Raw genomic sequence first — 18390 nt, 5'->3', positions numbered from 1 at the left:
TAGTTTATTCATACAAAATAGACAGAACAACACAAAGGACACAGAGCCTATTTTTATTTAACATTTATTAAACTAGGCAAGTCAGTTAAGAACAAAATCTTATTTACAATGACAGCCTAGGATCAGTTAACTGCCTTGTTCAGGGGCAGAACGACAGATTTTTACCTTGTCAGCATAGGGATTCGATCTAGCAACCTTTCGGTTTTTGACCCAACGCTCTAACCACTAGGCTACTGCCTTTAAGAAGGTTTTATGTGGTCCGCTTCTGTATGGATGTATGCGGATGTATGCGGATGCCAAATTAAGCTCTGTACCGCATTGTCCGTATTATGTAACGATGCAGAGGGTTCCGTATAGCTCCGCATTGATATGATTGGTTGAAGGTAGGTGGGGGCGGTACATCCTGTAGAAACAAACTCACTTCCTTGACAGCTTCCTTCACAATAGCTCTCTGCGAAGTGCAAGAAGTATGAATGCCCTGACTTCTGCAGAGGCCGCATCGCAGTAAATTTTGTATGGCTAATGCAGACTCCGGAATGACCATAATTTGGCTTTAAGTGTTCAATTATATGACATGTCCAAGAAGATGTACACTGAGTGTACAAAACATTAAGAACACCTTCCTAATATTTCCCTCAGAACAGCCAAAACTTGTCAGGGCATGGATTCTACAAGGTGTTGAAAGTGTTCCACGGGGATGCTGGATGTTGACTCCAATGCTTGGTGGCTGGATGTTCTTTGGGTGGTGGACACTATTTCTATCCCTCTCACTCTCTCCCCCTCTTCTCTTTCCCTATACATTCTCCCTATAGCTCTCATATCTCTCTCCCTCTATCTTTATTTCTCTCTCCCTCTCCTCTCTCTCTATGTCTCCCCTATCTCTCCTCAATCCCTATATTGCTCCATATCTCTCCCTCTCCTCTCTCCATACATCTCTCCCTTTATCGCTCCCTCTCCTCTCTTTGTATCTCCCCCTCTTCTCTCCATCTTCTCTATTCATGTATCTCTCCTTTACATCTCTCCCTATATATATCTCCCTCTCCCCCATCTCTCCCTTTCCTGCCTATATCGCTCCTCTCCCCCTCCATGTGCCCCTCTCTACTATTGTCCTCCCCATCTCTCATTTTCTGTCACTTAGGATAATGCTTTATTAATGTGCATTACTCATCTATTATCATAATTCACAGTTCAGCACACACATTGCTTCCACTGAAAGTGGATGGATGACTATGTGCCTTTGTGTCTGTCTGGGTACGTGTTTGTTAGTGTTTGGCGGGGGAGGAGCGAGTGGATTTATGTGCAGGGATGGGTGCATGCATGTCTGTGTTAGGGGCGGTAGGGGGTAGAAATGAGCAGGGGTGGGTATGTGAGTGTGTATGTCGTGTGTACGCACACGTGTGAATGGAGGAGATCTCATACGGGATATTTCCAGTCAAAGGAATTCTAGAGCCACATTGCAGAGAGATTAAATACAGTCCATCTCTGCCACCTCATTTGTGCACACACGCTGCCATTAAACAATTTCCTTTTCAGAGACCCATCGCTCAGAATCATAGTCATGATATTTTTGTATTTAACCTTTATTTAACCAGGTAGGCAAGTTGAGAACAAGTTCTCATTTACAATTACGACCTGGCCAAGATAAAGCAAAGCAGTTTGACACATACAACAACACAGTTACACATGGAGTAAAACAAACATACAGTCAATAATACAGTAGAAAAATAAGTCTATATACAATGTGAGCAAATGAGGTGAGATAAGGAAGGTAAAGGCAAAAAAAGGCCATGGTGGCAAAGTAAATACAATATAGTAAGTAAAACACTGGAATGGTAGATTTACAGTGGAAGAATGTGCAAAGTAGAGAGAGAAATAATGGGGTGCAAAGGAGCAAAATACATAAATACAGTAGGGAAAGAGGAAGTTGTTTGGGCTAAATTATAAATGGGCTATGTACAGGTGCAGTAATCTGTGAGCTGCTCTGACAGCTGGTGCTTAAAGGTAGTGAGGGAGATAAGTGTTTCCAGTTTCAGAGATTTTTGTAGTTCGTTCCAGTCATTGGCAGGAGAGAACTGGAAGGAGAGGCGGCCAAAGGAAGAATTGGTTTTGGGGGTGACCATAGAGATATACCTGCTGGAGCGCGTGCTACAAGTGGGTGCTGCTATGGTGACCAGCGAGCTGAGATAAGGGGGGACTTTACCTAGCAGGGTCTTGTAGATGACCTGGACCCAGTGGGTTTGGCGACGAGTATGAAGCGAGGGCCAGCCAACGAGAGTGTACAGGTCGCAGTGGTGGGTAATATATGGGACTTTGGTGACAAAACGGATGGCACTGTGATAGACTGCATCCAATTTATTGAGTAGAGTGTTGGGGGCTAATTTGGAAATGACATTGCTGAAGTCGAGGGTCGGCAGCATGAGTGAAGGATGCTTTGTTGCAAAATAGGAAGCCGATTCTAGATTTAATTTTGGATTGGAGATGCTTAATTTGAGTCTGGAGTCTTGTCCACATATTCTAAGTAAGAACCATCCAGAGTAGTGATGCTGGACGAGCGGCCAGGTGTAGGCAGCGATCGGTTGAAGAGCATGCATTTAGTTTTACTTGTATTTAAGAGCAGTTGGAGGCCACAGAATGAGAGTTGTAAAGGCATTGAAGCTCGTCTGGAGGGTTGTTAACACAATGTCCAAAGAAGGGCCAGAAGAATACAGAATAGTGTCGTCTGCGTAGAGGTGGATCAGAGACTCACCAGCAGCAAGAGCGACATCATTGATGTATACAGGGACGAGAGTCGGCCCAAAAAATTAATCCTGTGGCACCCCCATAGAGACTGCCAGAGGCCTGGACAACAGGCCCTCCTATTTGACACATTGAACTCTATCAGAGAATTAGTTGGTGAACCAAGGGAGGCAATCATTTGAGAAACCAAGGCTGTTGAGTCTGCTGATAAGAATGGGGTGATTGACAAAAGCCTTGGCCAGGTCAATGAAAACGGCTGCACAATATTGTTTCTTATCGATGGCGGTTAAGATATCGTTTAGGACCTTGAGCGTGGCTGTGTTGCACCCATGACCAGTTCTGAAACCAGATTGCATAGCGGAGAAGGTGTGATGGGATTCAAAATGGTCGGTAATCTGTTTGTTGACTTGGCTTTTGAAGACCTTAGAAAGGCAGGGTAGGATAGATATAGGTCTGTAGCGGTTTGGGTCAAGAGTGTCCCCCCTTTGAAGAGGGGGATGACCGCAGCTGCTTTCCAATCTTTGGGAATCTCAGACGACACGAAAGAGAGGTTGAACAGGCTAGTAATAGGGGTTGCAACAATTTTGGCAGATCATTTTAGAAAGAAAGGGTCCAGATTGTCTAGCCCGGCTGATTTGTAGGGGTCCAGATTTTGCAGCTCTTTCAGAACATCAGCTGACTGGATTTGGGAGAAGGAGAAATGGGGAAGGCTTGGGCGAGTTGCTGTGGATGTTTATCCATCTTGTACTTTCTTGCATGCCATAAAACAGTATGTCAAATTAAGATATACGGTGCAATTGGAAAGTATTCAGACCCCTTGACTTTTTCCACGTTGTGTTACGTTACAGGCTAGTTTTAAAATGTATTAAAAAAAATCCTCCCTCATCAATCTACACACAATACCCCATAATGACAAAGCAAACACAGGTTTTTAGAAATATTACATTCACATAAATATTCAGACCCTTTACTCAGTACTTTGTTGAAGTACCTGGCAGTGATTACAGCCTTGAGTCTTCTTGGGTATGATGCTACAAGCTTGGCACCTGTATTTGGGGAGTTTCTCCCATTCTTCTCTGCAGATCCTCTCAAGCTTTGTCAGGTTGGATGGGGAGCGTCACTGCACAACTATTTTCAGGTTTCTCCAGAGATGTTCAAGTCCGGGCTCTGGCTGAGCCACTCAAGGACATTGAAAGACTTGTCCCGATGCCACTCCTGCGTTGTCTTAGCTGTGTGCTTAGGGTCGTTGTCCTGTTGAAGGTGAACCTTTGCTCCAGTCTGAGGTCCTGAGCGCTCTGGAGCAGGTTTTCATCAAGGATCATGTCATATCACTTAATCCGGCATAGCCAAAGACACGACAACAAAAGTAGAATGGGCAGTGGCATTTACTGTGCTACCTATGCACATTACTGTGCTACCTACCTGTGCACATTGCCGAGCTGCCATTGGATGAACTGATCTCAGGACTTGATACAGTATATTTTAACTTATACTGTCTGCTGATAGGATCTCAGTGTAACCATGGTGACCGATGGACCAACTCTGCTCTGTCATCTGTCAATATTTCCCGATCATATCTGGATACTCTCTGTAGGCGCTGGTTTTGATCAAATGGAAAATTGTACAGAGTTGAAAAGAAAAATAAACCTTCTGCAATTATAATCCTATTCAAACTGAATGACACACTACAAAATCCATTTTAAAATGTACAATTATTTTTTACATGGATTTGAACTATTTTTTGTTTTTAATATGAAGTTTATTTCCAAAATGCTATAAGTACCAATTCTTCACATTTGTGTTTTTTTCATCAGAAATGGTTGCTTATGGGTACCTTCATGTGTGTGTAAAATATTACTTCTCTCAGATTTTTATTAACAGATTTTAGATGTATGAATTTGTATTTTTTTAATCCTAAACGCTATATATCTATTGTTTAGCTGGAATGGAACTTTTGTATCCTGTATATTTGACTGTGATATGGGATTGTCTCACCAAGCTATCTTAAGAGGAATGCACTTACAGTACTGTCAGTCGCTCTGGATACAAGCATCTGCTAAATGATTAAGATGTCAGATGTAAATGTTTTACATATGAATTTTTAGCATTTAGGGAAAAAAAAACATGGTTATTTGTCTCTCTGAAATGATTTTAAACAGATTTTAAACAAATACTGTATATGTATGTCATTCAACAGCCCCATGCTATGATTAGATAGTGAAAAAACACACCAAAGCTAATTTACCAACATTTCTGAAAAATGTATATATAGTGTTTTGTCATGACACTCTTCATATTGTTTTATATTAGTTTAGTAGTCTTATCTATTGAAAATGTACGCTTTGGTTAGTCTTCCGTGTACAATAGTCTAATACGAATGTTTTGAATAAGCAAATACACCAACCTGCCTTTCAATAGATCTACACTCTGATATACATGCACACATACAGAACACACCGATACACAGTCAAAAAAAACACACAGAACTACTTGCAAACTCTAAAATTCAAATGCAGAGGGCTTTAATAAATAAAAGTGTAAGGTACATACAGAAGATCAGGTAACGAAGGAGGTGTTTGTACTAGGTTCACAGTTCAGATGTAACAGCATGCTCCCAACATCACCATGGCCACAAGCACAGAGACTCTCTCTAATCCAGGGTTAGGATCAATTCACTTCCTGAATTGACTGAATTCAAATGGAAACGCTGAACCCTACTGTAAGTCCTAGCTGGCCCTGTATCCCTCTCCCCGACCTCCAAGTCAAACTATTTGCTGTAGAGAACACATTGATCCTGCTCCTCTAAGTCACTCTGGATAAGTGCATACGCTAAATGACAAACATGTAAATGGAATAGAAACATTATTGGTATGTTCAGACAGCTCGGGCTAACGTACTTCTTCTTGTTTGCTCATCCAGGTAAAAGGTGTTAATATGGAGTGAGATATCTGCCAAAGGTTGAACGCACAACATTTTGGAAGTTCTCTGACGCCATATGTTTAGCTAGTCTACGCCTGAGCTGTAGAGATGAAAATAAGTTAATGTGTGCTGTGCTAACACGAGCTGTCCAGTACAAGTTGGGTGTTGTGGTTTAAAGAGACATATGGTTCAAACTGTATGGTCTTTTCACTTCACTGATATTTATGGCCCACATACATTTCTATTTGATTGTCTGTATTTATTTTTTATTGGACTACGTTCTACAAACATGTTATGGAGACGACACCTAGATTTCACTACCACATGTCATGGAGACGACACCTAAATTTCACTACCACATGCCCCACCCTGTCTTCAGAACTACATCAGAACAATATAAAAGTATTAAAATAGACTGCTGCTGGTTGTTTGGGGTTGAAAATATCAAAGAGGAAGAGTTTAAAAACACATGAGCATCACATAAAGGTACCTGCATTGAGTAACAACATGTACAGTCTTTATTGGATTGTTTGGTATGGAGAATGTCCATCTACACCTGCCAACCGGTTTTGAGGACTAATGACTACCTCTCATTTTAATTTCTAAACTTGACCCTGTGATGACCCATGGTTACCAGGAAGTGGGAGTGGGGTTTTTTTTTGTGTGTGTGTGTGTGTGTGTGTGTGTGTGTGTGTGTGTGTGTGTGTGTGTGTGTGTGTGTGTGTGTGTGTGTGTGTGTGTGTGTGTGTGTGTGTAATGTATGAGGGAAAAAAAGTGAAATGTGTGACGGTTACGTCAAAATGTACATTCAGCACAAACTCACGTTACTTCAGTAAACACAGGGGTGGACTTTCACAGTGAGGGGGCGAGGTTACCAGGTGGGGTGGTGTCATGTGACATGAAACATTTATCTGAGGGGTGGTAGAATTGGGTCGGGTGGGGCTTAGGCAGGAAGGTGTGGAGCTACTTGGCGTTGGCAGAGCCGCTGAGCATCTTCCTGATGGCCTGGCAAATGGCTTCGCGGTCGATGCCGTAAATCTTGAGCAGCTCGTTGGGCTTGCCGCTGCGGGGAACGTGGGCCACGGCCAGCCGCTGTAGGGTGAAGCCCTGCTCGTTCACCACCGCTGAGCACACTGCCTCCCCCAGACCACCTGAGGAACAGCAACAATACATTAAATATGTGACATGAGAAAGGGAAGGGACAGGAAGAACCTTCTCTGCGACAGGGTTATGGTCAATTCATATTCAATTCAGTCAATTTGAAATTTGATTTCCTTCCCGAAATTTGCTGAATTGAAATGGAATTGACCCCAATCTGAGGCACTAGGATTAAGTTGAGCTCAAACACTGACCTAAGGTCAGCTTTGTGTTTATCCCGCTACACTTAAAGGTTATGATTGTGGGTAGATATGCTGATCCTAGATCAGTGCCCACTGCCTAAAGGTTCTACCTGAAGCCACTCATTGCTCATTGGTCATTTGGATGAAGCCATTGATCTATTTCTGTTGCTATGCAAGCCCCTCCCCCCTATATTCTCACCCTCTATCTGTCCTTCGTTCTCTGACTCTTTTTCTCCCATGCTATCCCTAGTTTCTCTCCCCTCAGGGGACAGAGAGGGGGATGCTACTGATTTTGGATGCCACACATCTTTGGTCCAGTCTGTCCCCTCCCCACCCCCACTCTCATCTCCTCCAGACCTAACCTACACAGACACAGGCTGGGCAAGACTAGGCATGGCTGTCTGTGTTGGACATAGCTGTCTATGTGATATATAGGTCACAGAAAGCCCCATGGGAACACACTTCACTAAGGAAATCTGACAGCACTCTGCTTCTCTGGCCCACACACACACACACACACACGCACGCACGCACACACACACACACACACACACACACACACACACACACACACACACACACACACACACACACACACACACACACACACACACACACACACACACACACACACACACACACACACACACACACACACACACAGTCTCCCTCCTCAGCAAACAAAATACACCAGAACAGAATATATCTCGCCCACCATGACAGTACCTAGCACGTGGTGCCTTTCGGGCCAATGAGAACATGCCACTGCATCACGTCTCAGCCACTCAACCAATTGGAACATGCCACCACAACACACCCCAGTGTCTATGGGCCAATGAGAGGACACTGGCTGCATATTCATAAATAAATAATGGCAAAATATTTCAGGTTGCCAGGATGTAAAGGCCATGCAATATATATGGCTAAAACACTACAATGTGGCTAAACTACATAAAGTACCCTCGAGTGCTGGAGTCTGGTGAAGTGGTGTTTGGTCCCTCTCTAACCTCCTGGTGTTTGGTCCCTCTCTAACTTCCTGGTGTTTGGTCCCTCTCTAACTTCCTGGTGTTTGGTCAAAGGAGGTCGAAACACTGGTCAGAAAAAGCGTACCTTCGTAGTAGTGGTCCTCTACAGTGAGGATACGCCCCCTGGTCTGGCGAGCATGCTCAATGATGGTCTTGGAGTCCAGGGGTTTGATGGTGAACGGGTCAATCACCCTGATGAAGATCCTTTCTGGGAAAACAACAAGGTGGAAAACATAGCGTTAATCAACAGTAGTGCGCCTCCCGGGTGGCGCAGTGGTTAAGGGCGCTGTACTGCAGCGCCAGCTGTGCCATCAGAGCCCCTGGGTTCGTGCCCAGGCTCTGTCGTAACCGGCCGCGACCGGGAGGTCTGTGGGGCGACGCACAATTGGCCTAGCGTCGTCCGGGTTAGGGAGGGCTTGGTCGGTAGGGATGTCCTTGTCTCATCGCGCACCAGCAACTCCTGGTGCGCACCACACATTGGTGCGGCTGGCTTCCGGGTTGGATGCGCGCTGTGTTAAGAAGCAGTGCGGCTGGTTGGGTTGTGTATCGGAGGACGCATGACATTCAACCTTCGTCTCTCCCGAGCCCGTACGGGAGTTGTAGCGTTGAGACAACAATTGGATACCACGAAATTGGGGAGAAAAAAGGGGTAAAAATTTTAAAAAATTAAAAATAACAATAATTTAAAAAAATCAACAGTAGTGCAGAGGATTGCAGAATTCCCAGGTTTTTCAGAAATACTGTTGATTCACGGAATTAGAAATTAAGAAGCAGGAAAACTGGAATCCTTCAACCAGGATTTTTGGAAAACCTGGAAATGTGTTACTGGAATTGTGGATCCTTGAGTAGAGTGTTTCAGTGGAGAAACAATAACAAGACACAGGCAGCTACACAGAGAATGACTCTGAAACCTGAACCTTAAATCATTGAGGGAGGGATAAAGCTTTCTAACCTGGATAAACTTGAAAATATAGTTGAGAAAGTCTAACACTAATAGAAGAATAAGATGTTGTGCGCCAACGCTAATGAACTGATTGAATGAAATAGCAGCGCATTAGTGCATGGAGCCAATATTAGCGTATGAAGAAAAGAGATCATTGCCCCAGACAGGAGTTCCAAGTATTTCTCCACACCCACATAGTTATATCGTTGATCTGGCTGTAGTTGTACTGTACCTTTCTTGAGCATCTCAGCTGCAGCCACAGCCTCATGCAGAGTAATCCCAGCTCCGATCACGGTCACCTTGTCCTCCGTACTCTGGTACACCACCTGAGATGGACAGGGAAGGGTTAGCAGCAAGGCTCTAGCACATCTCATACAGCTCTTCCTGCTCGTGACTATTGGATGAGAGATTCATTGTTTATCCTACTAGAAGACAACGATGTCTGTCTGCAGGCTGGTGTTCCAGCCAGTCAACCACTTGTACGGCATCCATAGTAGAAACTCTTTCAGTTGTCAGACAAAACATTCTCAGTGCGATACAGTAGTTCCTATTATGGATGCTGTACAACTGATTCAACTAATCCTTTTACTAATCATAGCACGTCCTGAAGCAAGATAGAAAACTAAAGTGGTTTAGTCAAGGCTGTGATTAGTCTGTGTAGTTAACGTAATGTCGAACATTTTCAGAGCAGAGTGGTGCTCACCTTAGCCTGTCCAACATGGAAGTCCTCATTGCTGCTGTAGATGATGGGATTCTCGGGGCGGCTGGTTCTTATGTAGCAAACACCCTAAAAAAAGATAACATAGTACAATGTATATTGGAATTCATTGTAAAGAGGTATTACATTGTAGGGTGAGAACACAAAGCCCATCCCCTGGTTTTGGGGTGGTGTGGGAGGTAGAGGGATTACATTAATGTTGGAGAACAAATAACATAATGTGGGAGGGGATGAGAAACCAATAGCATTTTGGGAGTATGGAGGTAAGGACCAATAACATTTTGAGGGTATGGAGGTAAGGACCAATAACATTTTGAGGGTATGGAGATAAGGACCAATAACATTTTGAGGGTATGGAGATAAGGACCAATAGCTTTTTGGGGGTATGGGGATAAGGACCCATAGCTTTTTGGGGGTATGGGGATAAGGACCCATAGCTTTTTGGGGGTATGGGGATAAGGACCAATAGCTTTTTGGGGGTATGGGGATAAGGACCAATAGCTTTTTGGGGGTATGGGGATAAGGACCCATAGCTTTTTGGGGGTATGGGGATAAGGACCAATAGCTTTTTGGGGGTATGGGGATAAGGACCAATAGCTTTTTGGGGGTATGGGGATAAGGACCAATTGCATTTTGGGAACATGTGGATAAGAACCAATATATTTTGGGGGTATGGGGATAAGAACCAATTGCATTTTGGGGGTATGGGGATAAGAACCAATATATTTTTGGTGGGAGGATATAATAAGTACCTTTGTGCTGGCGGCAAGCTCCACTGCCTTTTCAATAGAAACGCCATCGCTGGGGTAGAAGATGGTTGCCGTGGGGATGGCCCTAAACATGGCTATGTCTTCTAGACCCATCTGAGACGGCCCGTCCTCTCCTGGAACACACACATACTCACCTAGTTAGAATAATTTAATTCCAAAATGTTGTCAAATGTAGCAGAAAGCAAACAGTATGTTGTTTTTCAGGGACTTTAGACGTGCTTCATTGAGCGTGCCTGGTGAAAACCACATCCATCCCACACTCCAGGCAGGCTCAACAAAACTTGAATACTATTTCAACCCAATATAAAGCGAAAGGCCTGGTGAACCGACAGACATGCAGGTGTATAAGACCAGAAAGGAATGAGGACAATAGGACAAACAGACAGAGAGAGTGGCAGGCAGGTGTGCAGACAGACAGTAGGACAGACAGACAGAGAGAGTGGCAGGCAGGTGTGCAGACAAACAGTAGGACAGACAGACAGAGAGAGTGGCAGGCAGGTGTGCAGACAGACAGTAGGACAGACAGACAGAGAGAGTGGCAGGCAGGTGTGCAGACAAACAGTAGGACAGACAGACAGAGAGAGTGGCAGGCAGGTGTGCAGACAGACAGTAGGACAGACAGACAGAGAGAGTGGCAGGCAGGTGTGCAGACAAACAGTAGGACAGACAGACAGAGAGAGTGGGAGGCAGGTGTGCAGACAGACAGTAGGACAGACAGACAGAGAGAGTGGCAGGCAGGTGGGCAGACAAACAGTAGGACAGACAGACAGAGAGAGTGGCATGCAGGTGTGCAAACAGACAGTAGGACAGACAGACAGACTGGCAGGCAGATGGTCAGACAGACAGTAGGACATACAGTAGGACAGAGAGAGTGTCATGCAGGTGGGCAGACAGACAGACAGTAGAGCAGACAGTAGGACAGACAGACAGAGAGTGTGGCAGGCAGGTGTGCAGACAGACAGTAGGACAGACAGACAGACTGGCAGGCAGATGGTCAGACAGACAGTAGGACATACAGTACGACAGAGAGAGTGTCATGCAGGTGGGCAGACAGACAGACAGTAGAGCAGACAGTAGGACAGACAGACTGAGAGTGTGGCTGGCAGACAGACAGACAGACAGACAGACAGACAGACAGACAGACAGACAGACAGACAGACAGACAGACAGACAGACAGACAGACAGACAGACAGACAGTCAGACAGACAGACAGACAGATTGAGAGGGTGGCATGCAGTGTACCTGAGGGACTAACAGAGGAGAGGGATATCAGGTCCTCCGGTGAAGGTGACAGCGTCCAGGACAGACAGGGTCAGGGAGGGGGAGGAGAGAGGGAGGCTAGGGAACTCAGAGGGTGAAGGAGGAGGTGAGGAGGAAAACACAGAAGTGGAGAGAGAGAAAGAAAAATAGGAACTTGGATCAAGGAGGACGACAGTCACTTTAGGCTTTCAGAACATTTGAGGATGCGTTGACTTGAGGAGCCAATAGAAAGAGTGCAGAGTGAGTGAGATCAATGGGGAAAGGGTGGGGTTGTGAGGTGATAGGTTACAGTTCATGGGGGTGATGGTGGGAGGTTGTGTGAGTAGCATGTAGTGAGGGTGTTTGGGGTGGATGAATGGCTGACAGACAGACTCACCGATGGACAGGCCGCAGTGGGAGCCACACAGATTGATGTTGCTCTCTGAGATGGCAGCCATGCGGAGCTGGTCGTAGGCGCGGGTGAAGAAGGAGGCCAGGGTGCTGGCGTACACAACGTTCCTCTCACGGGCAGCGCAACCAGTGGCAACACTCACCTAGAGGGAAAAGGGGAAGAAGGGGTTCCATCATACTATAACAATGGCGGCTGGTGACTTTGGCAAGATTAGTTAGGGCGAATAATGGATGGAAATGATTTTAATGAAGCCAAGGGTGACATCTTCCAAGTCACCGTCTATTCATTTACAAGGGATGCGTCCCAAATGGCCCCATATTCCCTATATAGTGCATTACTTTGTGTGCACCCTGGTTTTAAGTATACTATAAAGGGAATAGGGTGCTATTCAAGACATAGGCACAAATTCAGGAGGACCATCCTCCTCTTCCCCCCTGGATGAGCCTCCTCTGGAGCCAGGCAGTAAATCTAGTCCTTCTTGAACCCCTCGGGGACATGTCCAGTGACCTCCGCAATTATTGGGACAGTGAAGGATTTTTTATTATTTTGGCTCTATACTCCAAAGGTTTGGGTTTAAAATCAAACAACGACTGGGGGTAAAGTGCAGACTGTCAGCTTTAATTTGAGGGCATCTTCATCCACATCGGCTAAGCCGCTTAGAAATTACAGCACTTTTTGTACATTGTACCACCATTTTAGGGGACCAAAAGTAATGGGCCAAATTCAGTTATATGTGTATTAAAATAGAGTTACAGACGCACAAATGGCATTCCTCCAAGACATGCTAACCTCTCACCATTACAATAACAGGAGAGGTTAGTATTTTATATCATTCCTCCAAGACATGCTAACCGCTCACCATTACAATAACAGGAGAGGTTAGTATTTTATATCATACCTCCAAGACATGCTAACCTCTCACCATTACAATAACAGGATAGGTTAGTATTTTATATCATTCCTCCAAGACATGCTAACGCTCACCATTACAATAACAGGAGAGGTTAGTATTTTATATCATACCTCCAAGACATGCTAACCGCTCACCATTACAATAACAGGAGAGGTTAGTATTTTATATCATACCTCCAAGACATGCTAACCGCTCACCATAACAATAACAGGAGAGGTTAGTATTTTATATCATACCTCCAAGACATGCTAACCTCTCACCATTACAATAACAGGAGAGGTTAGTATTTTATATCATACCTCCAAGACATGCTAACCGCTCACCATAACAATAACAGGAGAGGTTAGTATTTTATATCATACCTCCAAGACATGCTAACCTCTCACCATTACAATAACAGGAGAGTTTAGTATTTTATATCATACCTCCAAGACATGCTAACCTCTCACCATTACAATAACAGGAGAGGTTAGTATTTTATATCATTCCTCCAAGACATGCTAACCGCTCACCATTACAATAACAGGAGAGGTTAGGATTTTATATCATACCTCCAAGACATGCTAACCTCTCACCATTACAATAACAGGAGAGGTTAGTATTTTATATCATACCTCCAAGACATGCTAACCGCTCACCATAACAATAACAGGAGAGGTTAGTATTTTATATCATACCTCCAAGACATGCTAACCTCTCACCATTACAATAACAGGAGAGGTTAGTATTTTATATCATACCTCCAAGACATGCTAACCTCTCACCATTACAATAACAGGAGAGTTTAGTATTTTATACCATACCTCCAAGACATGCTAACCTCTCACCATTACAATAACAGGAGAGGTTAGTATTTTATACCATACCTCCAAGACATGCTAACCTCTCACCATTACAATAACAGGAGAGGTTAGTATTTTATATCATACCTCCAAGACATGCTAACCTCTCACCATTACAATAACAGGAGAGGTTAGTATTTTATATCATACCTCCAAGACATGCTAACCTCTCACCATTACAATAACAGGAGAGGTTAGTATTTTATATCATACCTCCAAGACATGCTAGCCTCTCACCATTACAATAACAGGAGAGTTTAGTATTTTATATCATACCTCCAAGACATGCTAACCTCTCACCATTACAATAACAGGGGAGGTTAACATTTCTGAGGGGGGTATGATATTTGTGCGTCTGTAATTTTTTCACTCATAATTATTCACGATTCAGTCAGAATTTTCCATAGCATCCACATTAATGTAGAAGTATTTAGAAACATATTATATTCTTATTAACAATAAAATTGACTCCAAAATGACACAATACATTATTTACCATTAATTTCTATTGGCCACAAAATTGACTGAAACCAAAACAAACAGCAAATGCATTCAACAAATTTATAGAGTCACAAGCTTGATGTAGTCATTGCATGCTATGAATATAGGAATAAATACTAAACTTTGTTACACATTTAATACACATGCAATCCGCCCAATCCCCCACCATTAATTTCTCCTTCACCCAAATCTAGATTGCTAATGTTCTGAAAGAGCTGCAAAATCTAGACCCCTACAAATCAGCTGGGCTAGACAATCTGGACCCTCTCTTTCTAAAATTATCTGCCGAAATTGTTGCAACCCCTATTACTAGCCTGTTCAACCTCTCTTTCGTATCGTCTGAAATTCCCAAAGATTGGAAAGCTGCCGCGGTCATCCCCCTCTTCAAAGGGGGAGACACTCTAGACCCAAACTGCTACAGACCTATATCTATCCTGCCCTGCCTTTCTAAGGTCTAAAGTCGAAAGCCAAGTTAACAGATTACCGACCATTTCAAATCCCACCATACCTTACCTACAAATCCCACCATACCTCCGCTATGCAATCTGGTTTCAGAGCTGGTCATGGGTGCACCTCAGCCACACTCAAGGTCCTAAACAATATCATAACCGCCATCGATAAGAGACATTACTGTGCAGCCGTATTCATTGACCAGGCCAAGGCTTTCGACTCTGTCAATCACCACATTCTAATCGGCAGACTCAACAGCCTTGGTTTCTCAAATGACGGCCTCGCCTGGTTCACCAACTAATTCTCTGACAGAGTTCAATGTGTCAAATCAGAGGGCCTGTTGTCTGGACCTCTGGCGGTCTCTATGGGGGTGCCACAGGGTTCATCCACGGGCCGACTCTCTTCTCTGTATACATCAATGATGTTGCTCTTGCTGCTGGTGATTCTCTGATACACCTCTACGCAGACGACACCATTCTGTATACTTCTGGCCCCTCTTTGGACACTGTGTTAACTAACCTCTAGACGAGCTTCAATGCCTTACAACTCTCCTTCCGTGGCCTCCAACTGCTCTTAAATGCAAGTAAAACACTCTTCATCCGATCGCTGCCCACACCTGCCTGCCCACCCACTATCACTACTCTGGATGGTTCTTACTTAGAATATGTGGACAAGACTCCAGACTCAAATTAAGCATCTCCAATCCAAAATTAAATCTAGAATCGGCTTCCTATTTTGCAACAAAGCATCCTTCACTCATGCTGCCGACCCTCGACTTCAGCAATGTCATTTCCAAAATAGCCCCCAACACTCTACTCAACAAATTGGATGCAGTCTATCACAGTGCCATCTGTTTTGTCACCAAAGCCCCATATACTACCCACCACTGCGACCTATACGCTCTCGTTGGCTGGCCCTCGCTTCATACTCGTCGCCAAACCCACTGGCTTCAGGTCATCTACAAGTCTCTGATAGGTAAGGCCCCGCCTTATCTCAGCTCACGGGTCACCATAGCAGCACCCACCTGTAGCACACGCTCCAGCAGGTATATCTCACTGGTCACCCCCAAAGCCAATTCCTCATTTGGCCGCCTTTCCTTCCAGTTCTCTGCTGCCAATGACTGGAACGAATTGCAAAAATCACTGAAGCTGGAGACTCTTACCTCCCTCACTAGCTTTAAGCACCAGCTGTCTGAGTAGCTCACAGATCATTGCACCTGTACATAGCCCATCTGTAAATAGCCCATTCAACTACCTCATCCCTTTATTTATTATCTTGCTCCTTTACACCCCTGTATCTATACTTGCACATTCATATTCTGCACATCAATCACTGTAGTGTCTAATTGGTATATTGTAATTACTTCGCCACCATGGCCTACTTATTGCCTTTACCTCCCTTTTCTTACCTCATTTGCACACACTGTATATACAGTGCCTTGCGAAAGTATTCGCCCCCTTGAACTTTGCGACCTTTTGCCACATTTCAGGCTTCAAACATAAAGATATAAAACTGTATTTTTTTGTGAAGAATCAACAACAAGTGGGACACAATCATTAAGTGGAACGACATTTATTGGATATTTCAAACTTTTTTAACAAATCAAAAAGTGAAAAATTGGGCGTGCTAAATTATTCAGCCCCTTTACTTTCAGTGCAGCAAACTCTCTCCAGAAGTTCAGTGAGGATCTCTGAATGATCCAATGTTGACCTAAATGACTAATGATGATAAATACAATCCACCTGTGTGTAATCAAGTCTCCGTATAAATGCACCTGCACTGTGATAGTCTCAGAGGTCCGTTAAAAGCGCAGAGAGCATCATGAAGAACAAGGAACACACCAGGCAGGTCCGAGATACTGTTGTGAAGAAGTTTAAAGCCGGATTTGGATACAAAAAGATTTCCCAAGCTTTAAACATCCCAAGGAGCACTGTGCAAGAGATAATATTGAAATGGAAGGAGTATCAGACCACTGCAAATCTACCAAGACCTGGCCGTCCCTCTAAACTTTCAGCTCATACAAGTAGAAGACTGATCAGAGATGCAGCCAAGAGGCCCATGATCACTCTGGATGAACTGCAGAGATCTACAGCTGAGGTGGGAGACTCTGTCCATAGGACAACAATCAGTCCTATATTGCACAAATCTGGCCTTTATGGAAGAGTGGCAAGAAGAAAGCCATTTCTTAAAGATATCCATAAAAAGTGTTGTTTAAAGTTTGCCACAAGCCACCTGGGAGACACACCAAACATGTGGAAGAAGGTGCTCTGGTCAGATGAAACCAAAATTGAACTTTTTGACAACAATGCAAAACGTTATGTTTGGCGTAAAAGCAACACAGCTGAACACACCATCCCCACTGTCAAACATGGTGGTGGCAGCATCATGGTTTGGGCCTGCTTTTCTTCAGCAGGGACAGGGAAGATGGTTAAAATTGATGGGAAGATGGATGGAGCCAAATACAGGACCATCCTGGAAGAAAACCTGATGGAGTCTGCAAAAGACCTGAGACTGGGACGGAGATTTGTCTTCCAACAAGACAATGATCCAAAACATAAAGCAAAATCTACAATGGAATGGTTCAAAAATAAACATATCCAGGTGTTAGAATGGCCAAGTCAAAGTCCAGACCTGAATCCAATCGAGAATCTGTGGAAAGAACTGAAAACTGCTGTTCACAAATGCTCTCCATCCAACCTCACTGAGCTCGAACTGTTTTGCAAGGAGGAATGGGAAAACATTTCAGTCTCTCGATGTGCAAAACTGATAGACTTCCCCCAGCGACTTACAGCTGTAATCGCAGCAAAAGGTGGCGCTACAAAAATGAACTTAAGGGGGCTGAATAATTTTGCACGCCCATTTTTCAGTTTTTGATTTGTTAAAAAAGTTTGAAATATCCAATAAATGTCGTTCCACTTCATGATTGTGTCCCACTTGTTGTTGATTCTTCACAAAAAAATACAGTTTTATATCTTTATGTTTGAAGCCTGAAATGTGGCAAAAGGTCCCAAAGTTCAAGGGGGCCGAATACTTTCGCAAGGCACTGTATATTTTCTTCAACTGTATAATTGACTGTATGTTTTGTTTATTCCATGTGTAACTCTGTGTTGTTGTATGTGTCGAACTGCTTTGCTTTATCTTGGCCAGGTCGCAGTTGTAAATGAGAACTTAGTCTCAACTTGCCTACTTGGCTAAATAAAGGTGAAATAAAAAATGAATAAAAATATAAGTGAATTTTTCCCAAAACTTTTGGTCCCCTAAAATGGGGGGGGACTATGTACAAAAAGTGCTGTCATTTCTAAACAGTTCACCCAATATGAATGAAAATGCCCTCAACTTTAAGCTGTCAGTCCTCACTTTAACCTTTAACCTTTAACCCCAGTCATTGTTTTATTTCATATCCAAACTTTTGGGGTATAGAGCCAAAAAAATCACTCTCTGTCCCAATAATTACAGAGGGCACTGTACTTCATTTGTATGGTGGTCCTGCACCTGCAGAGTCTTAGACATGTAGGAAGATACTGAACACAAATCAGCTGCAGATACAGTACTTCTGAAGTTCAGCAAAACCACAGAATTAC

The 18390-nt window shown here is 43.8% G+C and overlaps 1 protein-coding gene across 5 annotated transcripts in view; it reads right to left on the bottom strand.

Moving 5' to 3' along the window:
- Positions 1-5231: 5231 nt before the first annotated feature.
- The window catches only part of LOC110529019 (transketolase), a 30703-nt gene continuing 17544 nt past the window's right edge, over positions 5232-18390 (bottom strand). For 3 of the 5 annotated variants that reach the window (XM_036984000.1, XM_036984001.1, XM_036983999.1), the window contains exons 9-14: positions 12089-12245; positions 10434-10585; positions 9667-9750; positions 9196-9289; positions 8106-8228; positions 5232-6806 (exon numbers count right to left, since the gene is read on the bottom strand). In XM_036984000.1, coding sequence (XP_036839895.1) covers positions 6619-6806; positions 8106-8228; positions 9196-9289; positions 9667-9750; positions 10434-10585; positions 12089-12245 — 798 coding nt within the window. In that variant the 3' untranslated portion in view covers positions 5232-6618. The remainder of the gene's footprint in view (positions 6807-8105; positions 8229-9195; positions 9290-9666; positions 9751-10433; positions 10586-12088; positions 12246-18390) is intronic. The other 2 variants (XM_036984002.1, XM_036984003.1) reach the window with 1 other exon arrangement.

Source organism: Oncorhynchus mykiss, chromosome 7 (genome assembly GCF_013265735.2).
Source record: "Oncorhynchus mykiss isolate Arlee chromosome 7, USDA_OmykA_1.1, whole genome shotgun sequence".
In the NCBI taxonomy this organism is placed as follows: domain Eukaryota; kingdom Metazoa; phylum Chordata; class Actinopteri; order Salmoniformes; family Salmonidae; genus Oncorhynchus; species Oncorhynchus mykiss.
Note: the sequence above shows the minus strand (reverse complement) of the source record. Positions and strands in the feature narration are given on the sequence as shown.